The 22,469-nt window shown below is 38.9% G+C and overlaps 1 protein-coding gene across 1 annotated transcript; it reads right to left on the bottom strand.

The window, feature by feature from the left end:
- Nucleotides 1-6,357: 6,357 nt before the first annotated feature.
- On the bottom strand, nucleotides 6,358-22,194 carry drd4b (dopamine receptor D4b). Its single transcript, XM_044356989.1, has 4 exons — nucleotides 21,144-22,194; nucleotides 20,211-20,323; nucleotides 18,581-19,176; nucleotides 6,358-9,736 (listed from the first exon to the last, which is right to left on the bottom strand). Exons 1-4 carry the CDS (start codon nucleotides 21,390-21,392, stop codon nucleotides 9,534-9,536), a joined length of 1,161 nt encoding a protein of 386 aa, XP_044212924.1. The 5' UTR covers nucleotides 21,393-22,194; the 3' UTR covers nucleotides 6,358-9,533.
- Nucleotides 22,195-22,469: the final 275 nt, after the last annotated feature.

Below are 22,469 nucleotides of genomic sequence, written 5' to 3'. Positions count from 1 at the left end.
ATGCTCTATACCAGAGTCATGAATTCTGAAAAACTAAATGTGATTTATTGCACCTTTACTTTTCCTGCCTTCACATGTGAAAAATGTCTGCTGTGAAAAATGTCTATTCAACTAAAAAAAAAGTTAAATTGTCAAGAAATCCCTCCGAGGATCAACAGGCCGAATCAATTTAGTGTATGACAGCCGGTAGAGAAATGTTCAGAAAAACTGACCTTTTGTAAATAAATAAATGAGAATAAATATGACAGAATTTCTTGAGTGATGAAGACATATTGGTCTTTTATTACAGTTGACTGGGTGTGTTTATTTGCACACGGTTATGCTTTGTGCGTTCAAACGTCATGTTCTGGTTTCTGAAACCTGATAAGAACTTATCTCAGTTTTGTGAAATTTGGATTTGCAAGCTTGAGTACTCTGTTGGAAACTGAGATTAACTGATAGTGAAAATAATTATTAGTTACAACCCTACATGCAACTAATAATTATTTTCATTATCAATTAATCTACAGATTATTTTCCCAATTAATTGATTATTTTGTTTGTAAATTGTGAAAAAATATCCAACTTAAGTTTCCAGAGTTCATAGTTGATCTTCAAAATGTCTTGTTTTGACCAAGCATAGTTCAAAATGGTATCATAATGGGTTCATTATCATAGAGCAGTATGAAAACAGATAATATTTGCATTTGAGAAGCTGGAAAAAGTGATTTTTTGCTAAAAAAAAATAGCTTAAACAATTATTATTATTATTATTATCGACTAATTGTTGCATCTTCATGTAAACACATTCTCCAGGTTTCTGATCGTTGTTTGTTTGCAGGTGCGTCTACAACATGAGTCACGTCACAGTTGATCAGTAAACCAAAAAAATATGATGATAAACAATGTGTTGATTGATCCACATGCTGAAATATAAAAGTGAAAGAGTTGAAGTCTGGAAATGCAGAAGATACATTTTACTGAAGTTAAATCCAGCAGCCAAAACCAAACTGGGTTTTTTGGTGGTGTGGTTTGTAAAACGCCTTTACTTGAAGAGTTTACCAACTTTTATGTACAGTGTCATGGCTCTTGTCAATCAGATGTAATTGTCTTTTTAATGAGCAAATTGTGAAAAATGTTCATCCCAGGTTCCCAGGGTCCATGATCACTCCTCAGAATGTCTTGTTTTGGCCAAACACAGTTCAAAACCCAAAGATAATCAGTTTATTATCATAGAGGAGGCTGAAAACCAGATAATATTCATATTTTGGAAGCTGGAACCAGTGAATTTTTGCCAATTTTGCTAAAAAAAAAATGCTTAACTGATTATTCTTTATCAAAATTGCCACCAACTTATTTTCTGTTGATCAACTAATCATTGTGGCTCTAGTTGCATGTAAACACATTATCCAGGTTTCTGATCATTGTGTGTTTACAGGTGAGTCCACAACACAAATCATGACATAGTTGGTCAGTAAAACCAAAAATATAATTATAAACGATGTAATGATTTGATCTGAATGCTGAAATAAAAGTGAAAGTCTGGAAATGCAGAACATACATTTTATTGTCACTCTGGTTTTCTGTTGCTGAACGTGAATCCATCAGAGTCCAGCAGCCAGAACCAAACCAGGTTCATTCTCAGCTGTCGATGTAACTCAGTCGATGCAGAACTGACACATTTTCTCGATGTGGAAACAAAAAAAATAAACCTGCACTGACTCAGACTATCAGCATCCTGGATACTGTTAGAATCACATAAACAGGGATAAACACCACATCTAGAATAACAAGCATGTAAATGTGCCAATTACACTTTCTGTGAACCAGGCTCCATTCATCTTCATGTCTTTTACTTTCACCAGCTGAATGGTGTGAACTGTATTCATTTATTAGTTTTTCCAGAGTCAGCCCTCGCTCTGAGCTCAACTAGTCTTGTGTTATTTGGGGTTTTTAGTTTTGCAGTTTTACAGATTTTTTTTTATCAAATTCATCACTTTCAGCTTTTTCAGCAGCACTCTCACCTCGCTCCAATTTTCACCTCTCTTCCCGCTGGTCCCGTTAAAATGAGGTGATGCTGACTGACGCCTCTGTAACGAGACAAAGTCTATTTTATTTCACACTGTGTGATATCATCTACTGCAAGGAAATTATAATTTTTTTCCTTTCATGCTAAATGTCTCTGTGCCTCTTAAAGAGACTTAAGTACTTACATCAAATCCTCTCTACTGCTTTACCAAGTGTCATTTATCGTTGTCCCACATTTTAATATCTTCAAAGTACTACTAATAACCGATATCTGGACGCTTTGTTTCTCATCTTCTTTTCTTGTGATGCTTACAATAGGTTTATCCTGTTTGAATGTGTCGACAGATTCGCTGGTCGAAGCAGCTCAGCGGTCGGTCGGTCCACCACTTTGGTCCTGACTGATATTTCTCAACAACTGTGAGCTGGATTGTGATGAAATTTGGAGCAAATATTCACGGTTCCCAGAGGATAAACCTCAATGACTTTGGTGACCCCCTGATCTTTTATCAAGCGCCACCATTGAGTCAACGTTTTTACTTATCCAGTGAAATATCTCAACATCTGCTGGATGAATTGGCTCCAAATTCTCTAAAGACATTCATGGTCCTCAGATGATGAATCCTTAAAAACCTGAGTGATCCTCTGGTTTTTCCTCTAGTGCCAAAATGAGGTTTACAGTTTTGATTTTTTAATGAAATGTCTCAGAAAACATTATGCCTGCTAGTTATTAACCTTTTGCATTGTCATCATGAGCATGCTGATGTTAACATTTAGCTCAAAGCACCACTGTGCCCAAGTACAACCTCACAGTTTTCTTTAATTAACTTTACTTTAGTTTTGTTAACTTTCTTGCTGCGTTGGCAGGAAACATCGTCTCTGTAAGGCAGCCCGAAACAAGACTTTCAATCAGGCAAGAAAATATGTTAAAAACAACTAGAGGAACAAATCCATTCAAACTGTCAGACACCAAAGTGTGTTTTGCCTCCGAGGGCTTTACCAGCACTTTAATGTTTAATGAATTTGTTTAAAACCTGGTCTCAATGTAAGACTGAGAATGATTTGCATTGTATATATGCATTAATAAGATACTTGTAATAACTCTGCTACTAAAAACACAAAGCAGGGGACGACCTTCAGACTGAAGTATGGTTCAAACTCTGTCTTGAGGTTCTTTCCTCCCTAAACCTGAATGGACCTCGTGGTGAGATTGTTTTGTCAACTCCTGTTTCCAAGGTCAAGACTTAATCTTAAATCTCAATTTTTAAGCCAACTAGGAGGAGAATTCCTCAAAACGCTCACAAAAAAATGGAAATTTGGATATCTACATTTCCGTGAGAACTGGCAGGGCTGGATCTGACCATGTTGGTGACTTTAGATTGAAGCTCCAATCTCCAGTCCAAGAACGTCAGATATGAATTCACATTAAACCCAGTTGCCACAATGGTTCCTCCAGCCCAGACAAAGTCCTCCCAGTCCTCCAGATAAAAAGGCAGGTGGGGGTAAAGGTGCCGTTCAATGAGTGTTTGGTGGCATTGCCACATGAGGTTGCACATGAAGTTTGGTGACTGAACAGTAAGGCTTTGGAAAATCAAACCGGATGAAAATCCATGCAAGTTAATAGAAAAAGACAGGAAAGATCATGTAGGCCAAATAACCCCACTTCCCACTCAAATGGAAATTTGAACATCTACATTTCCGTGAGAACTGGCAGGGCTGGATCTGACTATTTTGGTGATTTTAGATTGAAGCTCCAACCTCCAGTCCAAGAACATCAGATACTAAAACCAGTTGCCACAATGGTTCCTCCAGACCAGACAAAGTCCTCCCAGTTCTCCAGGCAGGTGGGGGTAAAGGTGCCATTTAATGAGTGTTTGGTGGCATTGCAACATGAGGCTGCACATGAAGTTTGGTGGCTGTCGTGTGAAAACTGACTGAACAGTAAGACTTTGGAAAATCAAACCGGATCCGGAAAATCAGAAAATCCATGCAAGTTAATAGAAAAAGACAGAAAAAATGTTAAAAGGGGAGAACATGTAGGCCAAATAACCCCACTTCCCACTCATTTGGTGCCCTAGGCAGCCGACTATGTGCCCTATGCCACAGGCCGGCCCTGAGAACTAGAAAAACTCCAACGACTGAGGAAGATCGTGTGATATGATAAAAAAGTTCCAGAGCAGCTACAAAATGAACCTTGAGGTGAAATTGTTTTGTCAACTTAACAAAGTGGTTACAGCTTCCTAAACTTAACCAAACTTTAACTGTAGAAATGGAAGATCTCTCTACTACTCAACTACTGTGTTTATTCCTCTGGAACTGATTAAATTACCTGTTAAACTTCAATCAAAACATAAATTCATGTTTTTGCATCCAGGCTTTTTCTTCCTGTCACTGGTGAGCAGCTGGGCTTCATTTTCTGATAACGATCAATCTTAGAAGTCCAAGAAGAAGTCCAACATTTAATTATCCCTCTTTGCAGTCAATGCGTTTTTTAAAATGTGTTGTTTATAGTTTTGTATTATTACATTGAAGGAAAAAAAAGGGTATTTCAGGAAATATAAGAAATGCTCCTTTTTCGTCTGAGCCGGCTGGAGAAGCAGGATTAACAGGATTTGTTTTTTAACATGCAGTCACCATGTGTGAAGTGGTAAGACTCTGCAGACCTTCATGTGTAAGTTGCACATCTCGGTCGGGAGTCTATTCAGGGTGTATTTTTCTCACTCGGTGGTGGGAAATTTCCCAGCTTTGATTAATCCAACTTTAATTCAAAAGCATTAATGTTGCTCATTTGCAGCTTTACCTCAAACTCTTCTACTCTCTAGTTTTCTTGGCTTCATGGCTTCATGAATAGCATTTTAAAGTCATTTATTTCAATGAAAGTTATCTAAAACCACATCTGGGATCCAGTCCGTGTCTGTCTGACAGGAGTGGTACGAGTACGTGAAGTTATCTCAAACTAAAAGACGACACAGTCCGACCACGTCGACCTCCGAGCTGATTAACATTCAGCTAAAAGGCCACCGGAACATTTAGAAAGATGGACTTTATTAGAAATGTTTCCACATAAAACGTGGATATGGCAAACAGTAGGCACAGTCAGTAACCAAACATACATACTGTGGTGACAGGCAGTAATGGCTTAAAGGACAATACCGCTCAAGTTTAAGCCACCCTGCAGTCGAGGATACTTTCAGTTTCAGAACATTAAACAACTTTTTTTTTCACAAAACTTGACATGAGGATAATGAGTCTAATGTGCAAGACACAATCTGGAAAATGTTTCTCTATTAAAGCAACTTCAAGGTTTCATTCAACACTCTATAAACTGACATCCTCTAAGCTGCTTTTTGAGTCGTACAGTATTATGTGATGAAACTTACTCAGATATTATTGATCAGTTTGAGTAGTTGTTTGTATTTGTTTTTGTATTTCAAGTAGCAGAAATAATGAAGGTAAGTCAGAGCTGTAATTTATGTCCGATTTCTCTCTTTTATCTTGTCAAAGTGATTCTCAAGACATTAGTGTAACATACATATTGCTGCCACCTCGACACAAATATTTGATCAGCCTTTTGTTATAGTGAGAAAAAAATGCAGTTATTCTTTTCATGTTATAATGACGTATTTCTTGTTTTTAGATATCAAGTTTTTTTTCATTTCAACTTTTCTTTTATATCAACATATCACTTTATCTTGTTATATTATTATTACACAATACAATGTATCTCTCATGTTTCTCACATCATACTTTTGTACTTTTGTAGTTTTGTAGTTTTGCTACATACATGAGAACATAATTAAAAATTTAAAGCCTGTAAATATAACAGCTCACCAGTTAATGGTACAATGACTTCTAGTTTTAACAAGATACAAGGATACTGTGTAATAACAATATTTGAATTTCTTTTGTTAAAATGGAATAATTTGGTCTGTATTAATAATGAGGAAAATACATCATAATACTATGAAAAATATTCTGTTATAACATGAGAAGGAACACTCACTATAACATGATTTTTTTTTGTACTTTTGTCACATAAATTGAAACATAATTGGCGTATTTCACTTCAGAGATGGAATTTTCTTGTTTAATATATAACATATATATGTAATTTAATATAAATATATAATTTATATATAATCTCAATTTATCATGTAATAACATACAGTGTATATACGGATTATATAATATATAATAATGTGTAAGACAAATATTGAATATATATATATAATATATATATATATTATATATATATATATATATATATATAATATATATATATATTATATATATATATATATATATATAATATATATATATTCATAACAAGAAGTTTCTTGTTAGCATTGCTTTTTAAAATTTGGTTTGTAGTACGAGCAAGTAAAATATGTCATTATGACATGAAAGATGTCTTCTTATGATGTGAAAAATGATTTTGTTCTTATAATGAGAAACTGAGCAAATATACATATTTCTTTGTGACAACAACACGCTGCTGCACAAACATAATTAGGAAGATAAACTTTCTTCTCTCCAGAGCAGCAGAGAGGAGAACGATCGTTACAGATGTTTCACTGTCAGACTGAAGCTGTTAAAAAAACAAACAAACAAAGACTTTAACTGTAACCTAAATGTAGACGTGAACTCCTCTCAGCACTGGAGAGAAATCATATTACTGGAACATATTTGGTTGTCATATTCATAAAGCTGAGACTCCTCAGCCTTGGATGTTGATCAGTGTGAATTATAAACTCAACTTTAGTAACGATTTTAAGTATGAAACAGGAAATTCACCTCTGGGTTCTCATTAATTCAGGTCTGCTGTGAATTTCCTCAGTGTTTTGAGTGCTTTGAATTCATCACAACAGACGGTACAACCTTTGAATTTAAGGCATATTGCTACTCAGTATTGTATGAATGTACGTTTTATATCTATAGACATGTTAAATGACTTTAAACAGCTGCGGTGAGCTGGTTTCAACTGTGCCATGTTCAGCATCGCAAACCTTTTTTTATTAATCCACACACAAGTTCGTAGAGGTCAGCGATCCACGACAGGAAGTGTGACTGGATGTTGCTGATCTTTCAGGTCCCTTTTGGTAGCGACTCCTCCTCCTCCTGCTGCTGCTCCTCTACACATACTAACAGATATCATCCTTCTGTGACATTTCAGGAAGATATTTTGTTATGAAGCGTTTTGATATTTTCCGGTGTTTGCGCTTTTCCTTCGATCAGCCTCTTCTCCTTCAACTCATTGATCAGTTTGTGATTTCGAGCGTTTCCCAGAAGGACTTTCATGTTTTACGCCTTTCAACAGCGCCACAAACACTGTTGTGCTGCATCTTGGGAAATATGCTTATTAGCTTTCTTGCTGAGTGTTAGATGGAAAGACGGATACCACTCTCGTATCTTTCTGTTCAATACGAAGCTACAACCGGCGGCTCATCAAGGCGCCTTCAAGACTGTGTGACAACAACAATGGTGTAAGTTTATTGCATCTCACAGTGTGTGTGTGTGAGAGAGACGGCTTTAATAAAATGTTGATCCAAATCTTTGTCAGACTGTACGACATCAGGCTGTCAGATTGTTAAGATGAACGTTATGAATGGAAACAGAAAAAAAGTAAATGAAACCAGAGACACGTCATCAGCTCGTCGTCCGTCTGCAGCTCTGATGTTCAAAAATGCAGCAAAGTCACACAAACTATGAGTGTATTTTCCCTGTAAACTTTATTCAAAAAAAAACTGCACTTAACAAAATGTCACACTGACCAGTTTACTGTCAGTCATTTCCCGTGGTTTTCTGATTGGTTGGTTGGTAGATGTGGGTCGGAGCAGCAGTCACAATGTCAGAATTTGGTCCTAAATTTCTGACTGACAGATTTGGTCTCACAGCGAGAGCTAAAACACCGTTTTGGATTGACAACCAAAAAATTTCACTACATTATTTCATGATTGTCAACTCGCGTCTCAGACAGTGTAAAGGGGCTGTTAGCTGACTGGAGTCCCTGCTGTTTCCTGACAACTTCACGGTGACGACAAAACTCACGTTAAGTGCACTCAGCCAAGAAATAGTCCAACACATAAACCCCCCCCCCCCTGTTGTTTTTACACTTTGGGTTTTAAACGACTTAAACAAATGAGATAAAAAATTAAGTCACAGTGTAAAGGAAGCTAGAGTGTCTTTAGTTTAGTGTGCTGTGAAATGGAAAATGTGGTCAATGTACAATTACAAGAGAGATTTAAATTGAATTCTTCAGATTTTAATTGAACATAAAAGCAGCAGAGCTGCAGAGAGAGAGAGAGAGACGGAGCTGTAGAGGCCTCCAGTCACACCTCATCTGTTGTTGGATCAGGAAGGAGGACACGAGAGAAATGAATAAATTAGACCTCAGCTGCATTCTTTTGGAAATGAAAACAGTTTTTGCTCACAGATTTCCAAAAACACACACCTCCTCTTATGATATTTCTCTTCTAGTGACTACGACTATGAATGACATAAGATATGTATAAAAAAGCTTTTACAGGAAGAGAAAAGGCAGGGATTTTGATATAAAAACTTGCAAAAAAATGGGTTTTGGACACATATTTGGCCTATTACAAGAGATAACTGAACACAGGTTTATATGAAAAACTCATTTTGACTTTGATTATTGATCTTTAGAGGTTCTGGTGGGCTGATTTTGTTGCCTTCGGACAGAGCCAGGCTAGCTGTTTCCCCCTGTTTCCAGTCTTTATGCTAAGCTAGACTAACTTCATATTTAGCATACAGACATGTGAGTGGTGCGAATCTTCCCATCTGACTCTCGGCAGGAAAGCAAATGCATGTGTTTCCCAAGATGTCACACTATTCCTTTATCCTTGTATAAGGAAGTGGAGATCAGTGGCTGATTTCAGAGGATTTTCAGCTGCTTGGTATTCTGGTCTGTTGAAGCTCATTCGGTCTTTCTGCTTCTTGGGGACATTTTTTTGCCCTGAGTTTATCCCTCCAGGCACACTTCCCTTTCAGGCTCTGCACAAATCCCACATCCTTCACTGGAACTGGCAGACCATAACTCGCACAAAGGCGGATATGTCCTCCATAAGAGGGAGTTCAGACAAACTAAAAGCAATGAAAACCTCCTTTCAGACGCTACGTGCCCTAATCTTTGCTTTCTGCTGAAAAATCATCATTTTGTTTGGGCTTTAATCTCCAGGAATGAAAAAAAGTACATCACCAAACAACAAAATGGACTAGAAATGCAATATATATCACGGTAACTGGTTTTTTTATCAGTGTTTCAGGGTGTATTTTTTCCTGTCAGACAGTAACTGTCAACCATCCACATCCAGCTGGCAGCCCAGAGACGAGCTGATTTGTTAAAATGAAAGCCTCAGATGTCCCAACCACGCCGTTAATCCTACCAGAACACGTCCCTGTGTGACAGGATGCTTTCATAGACGACGCGACATCACAGAGCTTCATGATCTCCTGGTTTTCTTCCTTTAGTTCGCTCAGTCAGCAAAAGTCTTTGGGAGGAAAATCTGGTGTCAGCAGCATCTCCAGAAGCATTTCTTGAAGAATTTTTTGAACTCGGTGTTGAAGATGGTGTAGATGATGGGGTTGAGAGCGCTGTTAACGTAGCCCAGCCAGGTGACGGTGCTCATCAGACTGGGAGGGATGTCGCATGTGAGGCACACGGCTCGCGTCGTGTGGACAACGAAGAACGGAGTCCAGCAGAACAAGAAGCAACCTGCGTGAAGATATGAAGAAGGGGATCAGAGTTTGTCATGTGTATGAATCATAACTTCAGACGTTTTTAACCCTGATCAAAGTGATGATTCTCTCTCTTTCACAACTGTAGGGAACTTTTTATGTCTCTCTTGCATTCGTCCTGCGAATACTAAGGGTGCAACAAACATATATTTTTCTGTATTTCTATTTTCTATATTTTTCGTACTGTCAACAAATCTCATCTACAAACCAACCATGAACTGATCCACTTACAAGTATTGTATGCACATTGTAAAGAACTTTAGTACAAAGTAAAGAAGTTGTGATATGTAGCATAACAGGCTAGAGAGGTTCTGTAAACAGATGCACATGCTCAGTGGCCTTACACAGAACCACTCTCCGGAGACTGAAAATGCAATCGCTGTTATTAGTCTTTGAAACCGTTTCTAAACAAACTAACGTGACCAAAACTCTTCATAATGAAGTAACATGTCACCCAGTGCAGTGGTGTGACTCACTGACGCGTTTTTAATAGTTTTTTGGACAACAACGAAGGTCTACGGCACAGATTAATAGAAAATAGCCGGACATATCCTTTTAAGACACAATATTTCACAAATTTAGCACAGATCATATGATTTTTGTGACTTGTAAAATGCCAGAGGCCCATTTATAAACTTTTATTTAATACCTAGTGTGATCAGTTTTGTCATTCTTTTTTTGTGTTCAGCAGATGCCACTGAGCATGTGCAGGAACACAGTTCTGTTTACAGTGTTGCGTTAGCTTGTTGGCTAACATCTCACAGTCTCTTGACTTACACTAAAGTTCTTTACAATGTACGATATAGTAAGAAGGTCAAGTGGTTGTGAGGTGTAGCACAACAAGCTAACATATAAGGTCACGAAAAGTGTTCCTAATATTTTGCCCCCCTCATGTATTTTAGGACAAAATGTTAGGAACACCATTCAATATAATACACTCCAGTACACCACCACCACCCACTATGACCTCAATAATAAACATAAAGTAGAATTATCACCTTTCTGACAATGTCTTGTGGATTGTACAGGTGTATCTAATGAAGTGGCCGGTGTGTGTACATGTAGAACAATAACGCATGCACACCAAAAAGTATTTAAAAAAATGAATGCAACTAAGAAAAGACCACTAACTAAAATTTAAAGTGAAGTAGAAACAGACATTCAGATTAGAGGTATCAGTAAAGGAATCTTATCAGTTTAATGTAAAATAAGTATCTGGTGGAAAGTCTGAGTATGACTTTAACCCATAAGAACCCATTTCTCCTTAAAGGAAAATTATGGAGAATATAAAACAGACCATTTACCTTTAGTAACAAAAAACAAGCTTTTTAAAATTAGCTAGTTCTGTCACATCTGCTGACCGGGCACACCGCCATTTTGGAAGTGATGTCATGGGTACACAGATTCACACATTGTCACATGACTGCACCAGGATGTTCAGTAGATGTCACTTAAGGACTTCATAAGTTAAAATCAAGGATAAAGCTGTATAAGGAATTTTCCAGAACATTGAAAGGGTTGGTGGCACCTGTGTCACCGTGGGTTCTTATATGACCTCAAGCTGTAATGCGGGAAGGAAATTAAACCTCCAGCCAATAAAACCATCACACACATTCAAACAATCCCATCGTCCACTCCTCTCATCTCAAACGTAACTCCCTGGGTGCGTTCCGACACCCATAATACCTACTAATTAGTACACCAGAAAAAGATTTAGTTTATCACAATGCGGTTTGCCAAAAGTACCAGGATTCTTCTACATCCAGTCGCTTTTCTGCCTATTCTGACTCACAATCCTCTGTGCAGCTCAAGATACGTTACATCGACTGAGCCGCCAAGAGCACAGACCAATGACTGCGCAATGACTAAAGCCGCAATGACAGATGAAGGTTTGTCCAAGTTCTATGCATACTTCATGTAACACTATGTTCTTTGCAAGTGGAGCTGCATTACGTACTAGAAGTAAAAAGTAGAAGTATGAGATTCAGAATACAGCACCTTTCTCCTCTTTACTGATCTCTCATGAATTATTTGTTTTGTCTCAACATCCAGTTTTCAAAAGGAGAAGTTTCAGATTTAAGGAACCGAGATGACGTGTTTCTTTGTGACTTGACAGTTGAACTCTAAAAGATTCATGACCAGACTGAGTTCATTAGACAAAGCAGAAATGTATGATCCTGCTGTCTCATTATTTTAAATTAAGACATTACAGCTCGGCGGATGCTCAATAAATTTTGGATTTCTTGACGTTTTTTTTTTCTGTCTGACTCCCTCACAAGAAAATCATTTATTTCATTGCCAGAATTCACCGAAAAAGGCAGAAAACAACTCCTGTAAACTTTTATGCAGGATGAATTTGCTTTTGTTGGCCAGTTTAAAGACTCCAGTGTGAAGACATGATTTAAAACACCTCCTGAAACGAATCTGATAAGACATGAACAATGAGCGTACAGTCCGAATCGAGACAATGAGTTGAGCTGGAAATGATAACGCGCCATAATAAATGTAGTTTCCCTTATCACGATGAGAAACCGTGTCAACTGAGTCAAACTGGGACCATCTGTCTCAGGTGTCGTCTCATGTTGGCGATAAAACGGATACGAGTGATTTATTTACTTTGTGTTGATAGGTTGACGGATGGGATTTATGTCTTTCTTTCCAGGTTGGAGGAATTTACATAATATGCCACAGCTCTGCTGCCAGTTGGACACTCTGCTCACTTCTTATTCATAAAATGTATTCAGGCCAGCTCTGCTGATACTGCATTAAATGTAGGAATTTGTGTCAGTTCTGTGTATGTATGTAGTTCTGTCCTAGTATTGTGAGGAGTATTTTAGGCACAAAAGTATGACAGAAACTCTGCAATAAATCAAATTAACAATACACTTGGGGACAGATTTACAAAGAGAATGTACAGTGCAGCTTTTGCTGAGATTGTGGCCACAATGTGCATGTATCCAGCCTCTGAATTATTAAGCTTTACTAAGACAATGCAGTCAGTCCTCCTGTCCTCCGAGGTGTATTGTGCCAAGGAAGGTGAACTCATAGATGCAGTTTTAACAGTATGATTGCTACTAATAACTTATTGATCTTGATTACATAACAATTTCTTGGGCAGACCAACTCCATCTGAGAAAAATTCAAATATATCTAATTATTAATATTTCAGGAGACAATCAACTAAAATGAGATGAAGTGATATAATAAAACAAACCAAAGACACAAAATATACACAAGCAACAGACAAAGAGAGAAACAGAAGGAGCAGAGCGGAGCAGGTGGAGGTGGAGATGATGTGGATGTTCACACAGAGATAAATGTAGTCAAACACACATTTAAATGTCTCTTTTATGACATTGTCTGTCAGTCCACCACTTTGGTTCAGACTGAAATATCTCAACAACCATTGGATAGCATGTCATTAAATTTGGATTTATGGTCCCCAGATGGATAAATACTGAACCCCTGACTCTTCCTCTAGCGCCACTATGTGGTTGACACTTGGATCGACTGTGATGACATTTGGTTCATCCATTCATGTCCCGTTTAGGACAAATTGTAATAACTTTGGTGATCTTTTAAAGGTGTCATAATACGCTTTTTATGATTTTCTTCTCATGATTTTTAAACATGGTCAAAGTTCCAAAACTTGAGGTGAACATGTATAGAAATGCTGCCTGCAAGTCAAAACTCAGGGCCTCAACCTGCTCTAAACTCTTCGTTTGCAATGTTTTTTTTCTACCTTGCCGATGAGCTGACATCAGCACATGCTCATAAACCGCCATGTGTTCATTAGCCTTTGTTGCTAAGGTTGATGCTAAGGTTTTACCAGATCTGATTCCAGCTTGAACATGTACAGATGTTTTTGAGAAGCTCACATTTTGAATAAAGAACAAGAAAAAGTAATGAAATCCTTCGACTGTAGTTTGTTTCATGGTTTGTTGACGTGGCCTCCGGAGCCACCAGAAGTCTACTGAGCAGCTTCTGGAAGCCGGCCAATCAGAACAGAGTGGGATCATCAGATCAATGATTCACAACAAGATGAAACGGTTGCAGCAGTGTGAATCGGTTAGTTGCAGAGTATCTGAAGTCATTGCCTGTTGTCAAATCGCCAAGTGCCGTTTTAGAACATAAGGATGTAGCTGTTTCTCTTCAGCCAATCAGGAAACAGCACAGGCAGGTATGAAAACATGGCAGATTTCTGGACAGAGGAGAGGGAGCTCATCCAACTTTTTGAAGAACAGCATTCACTTTACAATTGTAGCTTGAACATACTCCACTAAAATAATCAAAAACAATACCTTTTGCTTGATTGCAAGCATCCTGAGTGTGTTTGGCAAGTTACGTTTTGTTTTGTTTTCATTTATATTAAGCTAATGTTGTGAGTTAAGTTAGCTAACGTTAACAAACAAAACACCAGCCAAACGGTGGTAATGTTTCATCTGTTTATAGATAGTAACGTAGCTTGTTGGTTATCTTGGTCAGCAATGACTGCAGCTAGCTTTAGCTACTTTAGCTGATGATTATCATCATTAGCAGTTACATGATATCCGTGGCCAAAGAGTTCTGGCATTCATGAGAATAACATTATATGAATATCTGTGGTACTTTGTCTACGTTAATGTTACTTGAAACTTTAACAAGCCATCGCCATGGGCAGTTATGATGTTATAATGTTAACTCTAAGTGGTTATTAACTTGCTTCTGTAAATGAATTTGTCAGGTATGGATGCTTTTTGGATACTGTAATGACCGAAACTGGTGTTGGACGACAGTGGACCTTGCATGTTTCTGTTGTTACAGCCTTTCTGGAAAGATACAGTCTTGAGCCAATAATATTATCGTATTTCATAGCTATTTTAGGTAGATGACACATTGCTTCATAAAAGGCTCCTTTGAGATGTGATCTAGCTAAATAGAAGAGACCTTGACCTGTGATTCTCAAACTTTTTCATGTCAAGAATCCCCAAATACACATTAGGCCACGGACCCACCGCATTCACAGTTAGGAAGATATTATATTGTTGGATAATGATTTAGAAGATAATTGCAAAGCAATTCTGATCAGATTAGTCACTCAAAAAGTTCTTTATTGAGCTAACTTCTAATGAGAGAAGTGATCTGAACTGGCCTTTAAAGAGACGAGAGCTAAAACAGCCTGTTTCAGACAGAGGGGCTGCATAAATAAGGAGTTTTTAACTGTAAATCATGCAAAGATATTCCAGTAGAGCCCCAGAATATAAATATAGACCTGGAAATATGCAGAATATGTCTTTATCCAAGTCATCTTGCTCCATTATCAGGTCAAAATTTAAATTTGTTCAGTACTTTGGTTTATGATCAAATACCCGTAAAACTAATAACATTCCCATCATCCTCAGCTGACCTCAGCTCAAACATTGTTCCTCACAGAGCCGCTGAGCCGTAGACTCTTACTTTCCGTGTTAATGACGTGTTTGAGAGTGTTTGCAATCAGCTTTTGCTCCGCAGTCGAGGCTTTGCTCTGCATGTTGAACGTCTTTAAAGTTGTAACTAATTAGTCTGCGTGGTTTTACGGTCTTGTACCACTACGTACGAGCCTTACATCATTTAATTGCAATTGACTGAAAATCTGCTGAGCACTGCAGTTTGTACAGAAATGTGGCCAAATTGTAGATGTAAAGTTCAATGTTTGTATAGATTCTGTGTTCATGTATCAGATAAGCATTTGCATAATAAAAGAGAGTATTATCTGGTGAGTCATTGAACAGATCAGAACAGTAAAGACATCAGAGCAGATCTTAGTCCGTGTTCAGACAGGAGAAACGGTGTGACTTTAAGATTATGTGTTGCATAATAATTGGATTGAAGGCTTTAAGCTATAATGGCGTTACTTGTAGAGAGGCAGCCGGTCAGAAGTGACGCTTTTACACTCCGGGTGACCTGCATCAACGTCAGCTGCCTCACAGCCATTTGAGCTGCAAACACGAACAGTAATTATACCGTAAAGACAAGATTGGAGAAGTTAATTAATGAAAAAAATTGTTACTAATGAAAAAAAACTAATGAATCTGTAAGCACATGAAAGTAAATTCAGGGAAGAAAATCAAAATTCACGGAACAGAGATGCCGTCGGGACAGAAATGTGTTTATAATTTGTCTTCTGATCCCGTTTGATTAAAAAGCATCACACACACACACAAACACACGAGCGAGCAACTTTGGTGCAATTACTTACAACTGCTGCCACTGCCGACTTTAAAGAGGGCAGTAATCACCATATTGAGCAGCTCGGCACGAAAACACCTCACCTTTTGTCAGAAGTAATTTTACTTTCATTTCCTGCTTCAGTGAATTAATAGATAACTGAAACACAAAAAGTGACCTTAATAAAAACTGTTTAAAGACTCCTCCAAGCAGAGGAAACAACATTTTCGCTTGAAAAACTCATAAAAGTTGAAAAACAATCTTCTAAGAGTAGACAAACACCGAAAAGGAAATCCTGTGATTCACTTCTTAAAGGACAGATTCACATTTTTTAAAGTAAGTTTTAAACCAACATTCAGGAGCCCAAATGAACAGTGAAACATGTTTTTCTTGCTGTAAACATTCCTCCTGTTCATACTGACCATTAGAAGATCCCTTCATAATGACCTTACAATGTAAGTGATGGAGGACAAAATCCACAGTCCTCCATCTGTGCAAAAATGGATTTAAAAGTTTATCTGATGCTTATATGAAGCTTCAGCGTCCAAATGAGTCAAATCAAGTAGATATCTTTCAACGTTACAGTCTTTTTAGTGCCAAAGTCCCTCTTTTTGTTACTATACTCAGCTCAACAGGGAAACACTGTCTGAGGAAACACAAAGAGGGAATTTGATGCTAAAAAGACTGTAAATGTGTCAGATATCCACTTGATATGACTAACTCAGACTGCTGAAGCTGAATATAAGCTTCACAGAGACTTTTAAATGACTGTGTGGACACACTGTGGATTTTGGCCTCCATCACTTACATTGAAAGTACATTTGAAGGATCTTTTAATATCCAGTATGAACAGGAGGAATGATTACAGCGAGGTGCAAATATAGAAGAGAAACCTAAATCTAAGAATCTAGTTTGTTTGTCTCTTTGCACTCTGTTTCTATAAGTAATGAAGCCCTACAGGACGAGAGACACTGCCTGACGTCCTTCCATAATGCCGTGTTCAGACTGACTTTAGCTGATGCAGAAGGCTACAGTGAAAAAAGCTGAAGCCAGCTAAACTTTTGTCTTACGAACACCCCTCTACATTAAAACAATGCAGGGTGAGATATTGGCATGTTGTTTCAGGAGACAATGGGCCTCATGGAAGAACATATACGTATATCTATCCATTTTCTATACCGCTTATCCTCTAGAGGGTCGCGGGGGGGAGGTGGAGCCAATCTCAGCTTTGGGTGACACCATTCGCAAGAGGTGGGGAGCAACCTGGACAGTTCACCGGTCAATCACATGGCTAACATGTAGTAAAGAGACAGACAACCATTCACATTCACACCTACAAGCAATTTAGAGCCACTGATGAACTTAACTTGCATGTTTTTGGTCTGTAGGACATGCAGACACGGGGAGAACATGCAAACTCCACACAGAAAGACCCCATTGCCATTTTTTGTATATTCTTATCTTAACGTCTCTCTGTGAGTTGTTCAAAGTCGGATTCAACAAATTCTCTCAACTGTCGTGACTCGTTTCAGCCTGATGAATATCAGCTGTTCATGAAGACGTGAATGTGTAATATCTGGTCTATATATCAAAAACTAAATAAACACAAATGAGCAAAAAGAAAGTCTTATGAAAAAGGTGTTGGCTCATAAGGCCAGAGAGATGTCAAAGTGGGCCAATTAACCACAAATAATGGTCATTGTATTATGAACTAAAGTACACCCCCCCCCACCCCCACCCCCACCCCCCACCCCCGCAGGGAACAAATCTCACTCCGAGCTGAAGTCAACACTTGGCAGCCCTGGGCATGAGGGAGAGAACACAATTAAAGCTCCCCAAATAACCATCACTCTGACAAAACGCTCAATACAGAGTGAAAAAAACGAGAGACATCCACAGAGTGAAACAGATGAAAGAGCAGGAGGAGTTAACCGATAATTAGAATAGTTATAATTAGAATTAAAATAAGTTCTCTTTCAAATCAAACATCCCCAAGACATGAATGGAAAGTATTGTTCTTGCAACTGCAATTATACCCTCTTTTTTTTTTACTCAAACGTAGCTTAACCATGTCATGTGATGCTCCTTCAGTTCACTTTAACAACAAATATGACTGGGACCACTACAGGAAATTGCAGATGAACATTTAATGCCCAGTTTCACCCACTGACCATCCACGGTCCAGCTGAACCTAGTCTTGTTTTCTGTCTATTGCAAGTCCCCAACTGTATGGAACTACAACAATAATGTAAATTTATAGTATTTAAAGTATTTTCCATGAACATAACCCACCTTAACATATACACCAAATTTGGGTCAGATGAACCTCTTGGCTGGATCAATTAAAAGTCAATTAGCTTTCTGTTGTAAAATCAGCTTAAAACTTATGGAGAAGTAGTGGATAAGTGGTGGTTTGTATTTGGTATGTATTTAAAGGATTCCAAATGAGCCCAAATGAACATTTAACAGGTTTTTCTTTCACATGGACCATTAGAAGATCCCCTCCAAGTGATGGAGGGCAAAATCCACAGAGTTGAAAAATTGTGAATCTGTCCTTAATGCAAAAACCCTGTTATAGTCCTTTAACTATATTTAGACTCAGTTGTAGCTGCTGTATGAGAAGAGGAAGACTCACCTACTACGACAGGTAGCACCCTCATAGCTTTCCTCTCCCTACTGTTGATCTTGGCTCTCTTTTTCCTGAACTGATGGTTGCTGAAGGTCAGCGTGGGCACGGAGTTCTCTCTGTACTGCCGAGGATAAGGAATCTCCTGCTGAATGTACTCGTCCGTGTCGTCCAGCCGAGACTGGGCCAAGTCCCTCTCGATGATCCTGGGCAGCGGCATTGGCAGCGGCCCGGGGATGGTGCCCGCCAGCGGGGGGAGGGCGGTGGCGACGGCCGCGTGCTGCAGCTTCCTGCAGGCCTCGATGCTGCTGCGTAGTTTGGCCCTGCGATTCTCTTCCCAGCGCTGCAGCCCACGGAAAACCCCGAAGTAGAGCAGGACCATGATGGGGCAGGGGATGAAGAAGGAACAGACGGAGGAATAAACCACGTAGTTATTGTCTTCCAGTTTGCACTCGCTTGGGTTGCGATTAGGCACATTGTTGATACCGAAGATGACGGGTGAGGCCACGGCCAGGGCCAGCAGCCAGGTGGCCGACAGCAGGATGAGCTGACGATGGTCCACATGCTTACGGTTGTAATTTAGAGGTATGGACACTGCAATGAACCTGCAAAACGAAGAAGGAAGGGAAATGCTTTAAATTACACGTCTGATAGAGTGACTAACCTGAAGTAAAATCTGTTCCCTGAACATCTACTAACAACTATCTCTCTCTTATTCTATTACTCAGTATATAACAGATATGAATCAGTAATTATAAGTCATTCTAAGCATTTTAATTATATAATTCCTCTTTATGTTTATTACTGAGGTCATAGTGGATGGTGGTGCTGTATTTGAGTGCATTATATTGAAATGTGTTCCTAATATTTCACTTCTCTCATGTATGTTAATGGGTGGACAAAATATTGGGAACACCATTCAATATAAGAACTACTCTCTGGAGTCTTTGGAGCCGTTTCTAAACAAACTAAACTAAACTAAACCTTCACTATGAACTCTTCATAATGAAGGAACATGTCACCCAGTGTGGCTTATTGATGTGTTTTTAATCGTTTTTGCACAACAATGGAGGTCTTCTGCCCAGAGGAATAAGATGTTTCAGGCTTTGGATGCACACACAGGATGACAATAAGAAAAATATAGAAAATCACTTTCTGTATCCTTTAAACAAAAGATCTCAGTCCTTCATCCACCAATGACTGTGTGTGAATTTCACAGCAGTTCATCCAATGGTAGTGATGACAGAGCTTGGTAAAAAAGGGGAAAAAGGCCAAAGAATCAACCCATATGTCTTGATAATTTTGGTGAATTTTATTTTCAACTAATGGACTGAAATAACAAAAAATGTCAGTTTTTGTCAGTTAGGTTTTACAACTGGAGAGTCGCCTTTTTCCTGATTTTTTTTGGGAGGTAAACAAACTCAATGTTATTAACACTTCAGATCTCAGTGGGATTTCACATGTTAAAGCAGAGTCTACAGTAGAATAATTAAACACAGTATCTGTTGTGCAAAATTCGAGTCTTGTTCTTAAACGTTGAGATAAATATGAATCCTCTCTCTCTGGTTTCTCACTCCTTCTCTTCCTTCTCTCGTCGGCTTTCACATTAAAACCAAACTGAAACTTCAGCGTCACGTACCTGTCAACACTGATGGCACAGAGGTTAAATATGGATGCGGTGCACAGCATCACATCCATGGTCATCAAGCCGTCACACATCAGCATGTTCAAGGACCAAACTCCACCCTGGAACTGTACACACACACACACACACACACACACAGAGAGAGAGAGAGAGAGAGAGAGAGAGAGAGAGAGAGAGAGAGGAAGAAAGAAAGAAACACCTAATTAGCTGCCCCAAATCTGAGCAGCAGTGTAAATATCTCTAATCCTCTTGTGCTTTCACCACTGCAGCTCACTGTTAAGACAAACATTCCTCCTATGAAACACAACTCTGTCTCTATCCGGCCTCTCTTCTCTTCTCCTTCCTTTTTCTTCAGGTGGCAGGTGTTTAACTTTCAGACTGACTTTTTTCTAATCCAGTGAGTGCATGTGGACAAACCACCGGTGTGACACTCAGTACTGTGGCCAGATTAACTGGCTGGCACAGGTAACAAGATAACAAAAGCGGCTAATTAAGGAGGATTTGTGGAGGGGGGAGCTTCAGCAGGGGCATCTCTGCGCCAGAGATATTTAGACAGGCAGGCAGGTGGCTTTTAATACCTTAATGAGGGCCAGGTTACAGCCTTTAGGCCTTTTTTATTGCCTGGAAATATTGTGATTTATGAATCATACCTCTTTTAACACCCTCAGCGTCCCTCATGTCATTAATTACTCCTTATTAAAGAGAGACAGGCTGGCCTCTCCTCTATGTTGTGTCATGATGATGAAATAGTTCTGGTGGGTCTAACTGGCGACCGTCCCTGATCAGATTAATCAAAGCGTTGATCCTGTTTATAATTACAACCAGGGTGAAATAGGCCTAATTGCTTTTTCTTGAGAATTGTGCAAACTTACGGTTTTTACGCACGAGAAAAAACACCACTGTTAACATCTCCGCAGGTGTTCTTACCTCTGCGTAAACGAAGAGCGGCAGAACCAGCACCGCCAGCAGCAAATCCGCAAACGCCAAACTGACTATGAAGTAGTTTGTTGTCGTTTTTAAAGCCTTCTCCAAGTACACGCTAAGGCACACGAGCACGTTCCCACCGGCGATGATCACAATCAGTAAAATCCCGAATATAAGCGCCGGGAAGTTGTAGTGGGTGACCGCAGCCGAGGGCAGCGTGTCGTTGGTGAAATCAGTGAAGTTGTCCGACATGGTCGCCGGTGTTGCGCCGTGCGCCGCAGACTGACGGGCTCCTTGTCCGACGGAGAGCCGCTCTCTCCGGAGCAGTTTTCATCTATGAGCCGTATCCAGCAGCTCTGATAAGTAGGAGCGATAGAGGTGAAGTCGGTGTGAGTTTTCCCGCGGGGATGAACATCTGAAGCGGTGGGTATCCGCGCTGAGCCTCGTGCGCTCTGCTCTCCAAAACGCAGCGGATCCCTCCTCTCACTTCCCCCCCCCCCTCCTTTACATTCAGTCGACTGTTATTACTGCCAGATGTGGATCCGTTTCCCTCTCTGCAGTCCTCTCAAACTGCTCGTTAGGGAGTAAGGTAACAAGAGTGGATGAATCAGAAGGCAACAGCTTAAATCCATCCGCACAAATCTGCTTACTGAAGCTCTGCTGTTCGCTTTGTGTCAACAGTCACAGAGGCGGCGGTGAGCTGTTTGACCAGGACGACACACAATAAATCAATTGCTTTCAGGAAATAATCTCTGAGGAATATATAGAGCATATATATTTCTCTAGAATAAGCTATTGTATATTGTCACGTGACCCTGCTCTGTCAGCATGGGTTTATTGATTCGCAGGTTATAGGCGACATGTAGTTGGCAGGTGTTTTGGATCAAATTGGGCTAAATTTGGATGAAAGTTTACTTTTTTTTTTTTTTTTTTTACGTTTACATTACATGATAACCTGCTGTTTCAACTTTATTCCAATTACATGTCATTGAGAAGCAGATTACACATAAAAATATACTAAATATATATGAAACATGACTCTTTTAACTGCACACTACACACAAATTGCCAAATAAGTGCTTACAGGATGGGTAATTATAATAATAATAATAATAATAATAATAATAATAATAATAATAATAATAATAGTAATAATAATAGTCATTTTTACTCATATAGCACTTCTCAAACAGGTTACAAGATGCTTTACAAATACATAAAATACCAGATCAATGTGGAATTAAACTAAAAAAAAACAACAGAAAACATCAATTCAAACAATTTTTAGGAAAATTAAGAGAGATTTAAACATTATTTGGTGTAGAAATG

Source organism: Thunnus albacares, chromosome 1 (genome assembly GCF_914725855.1).
Source record: "Thunnus albacares chromosome 1, fThuAlb1.1, whole genome shotgun sequence".
Classification (NCBI taxonomy): Eukaryota; Metazoa; Chordata; class Actinopteri; order Scombriformes; family Scombridae; genus Thunnus; species Thunnus albacares.
This window is presented reverse-complemented; position numbering and strand designations above follow the sequence as displayed.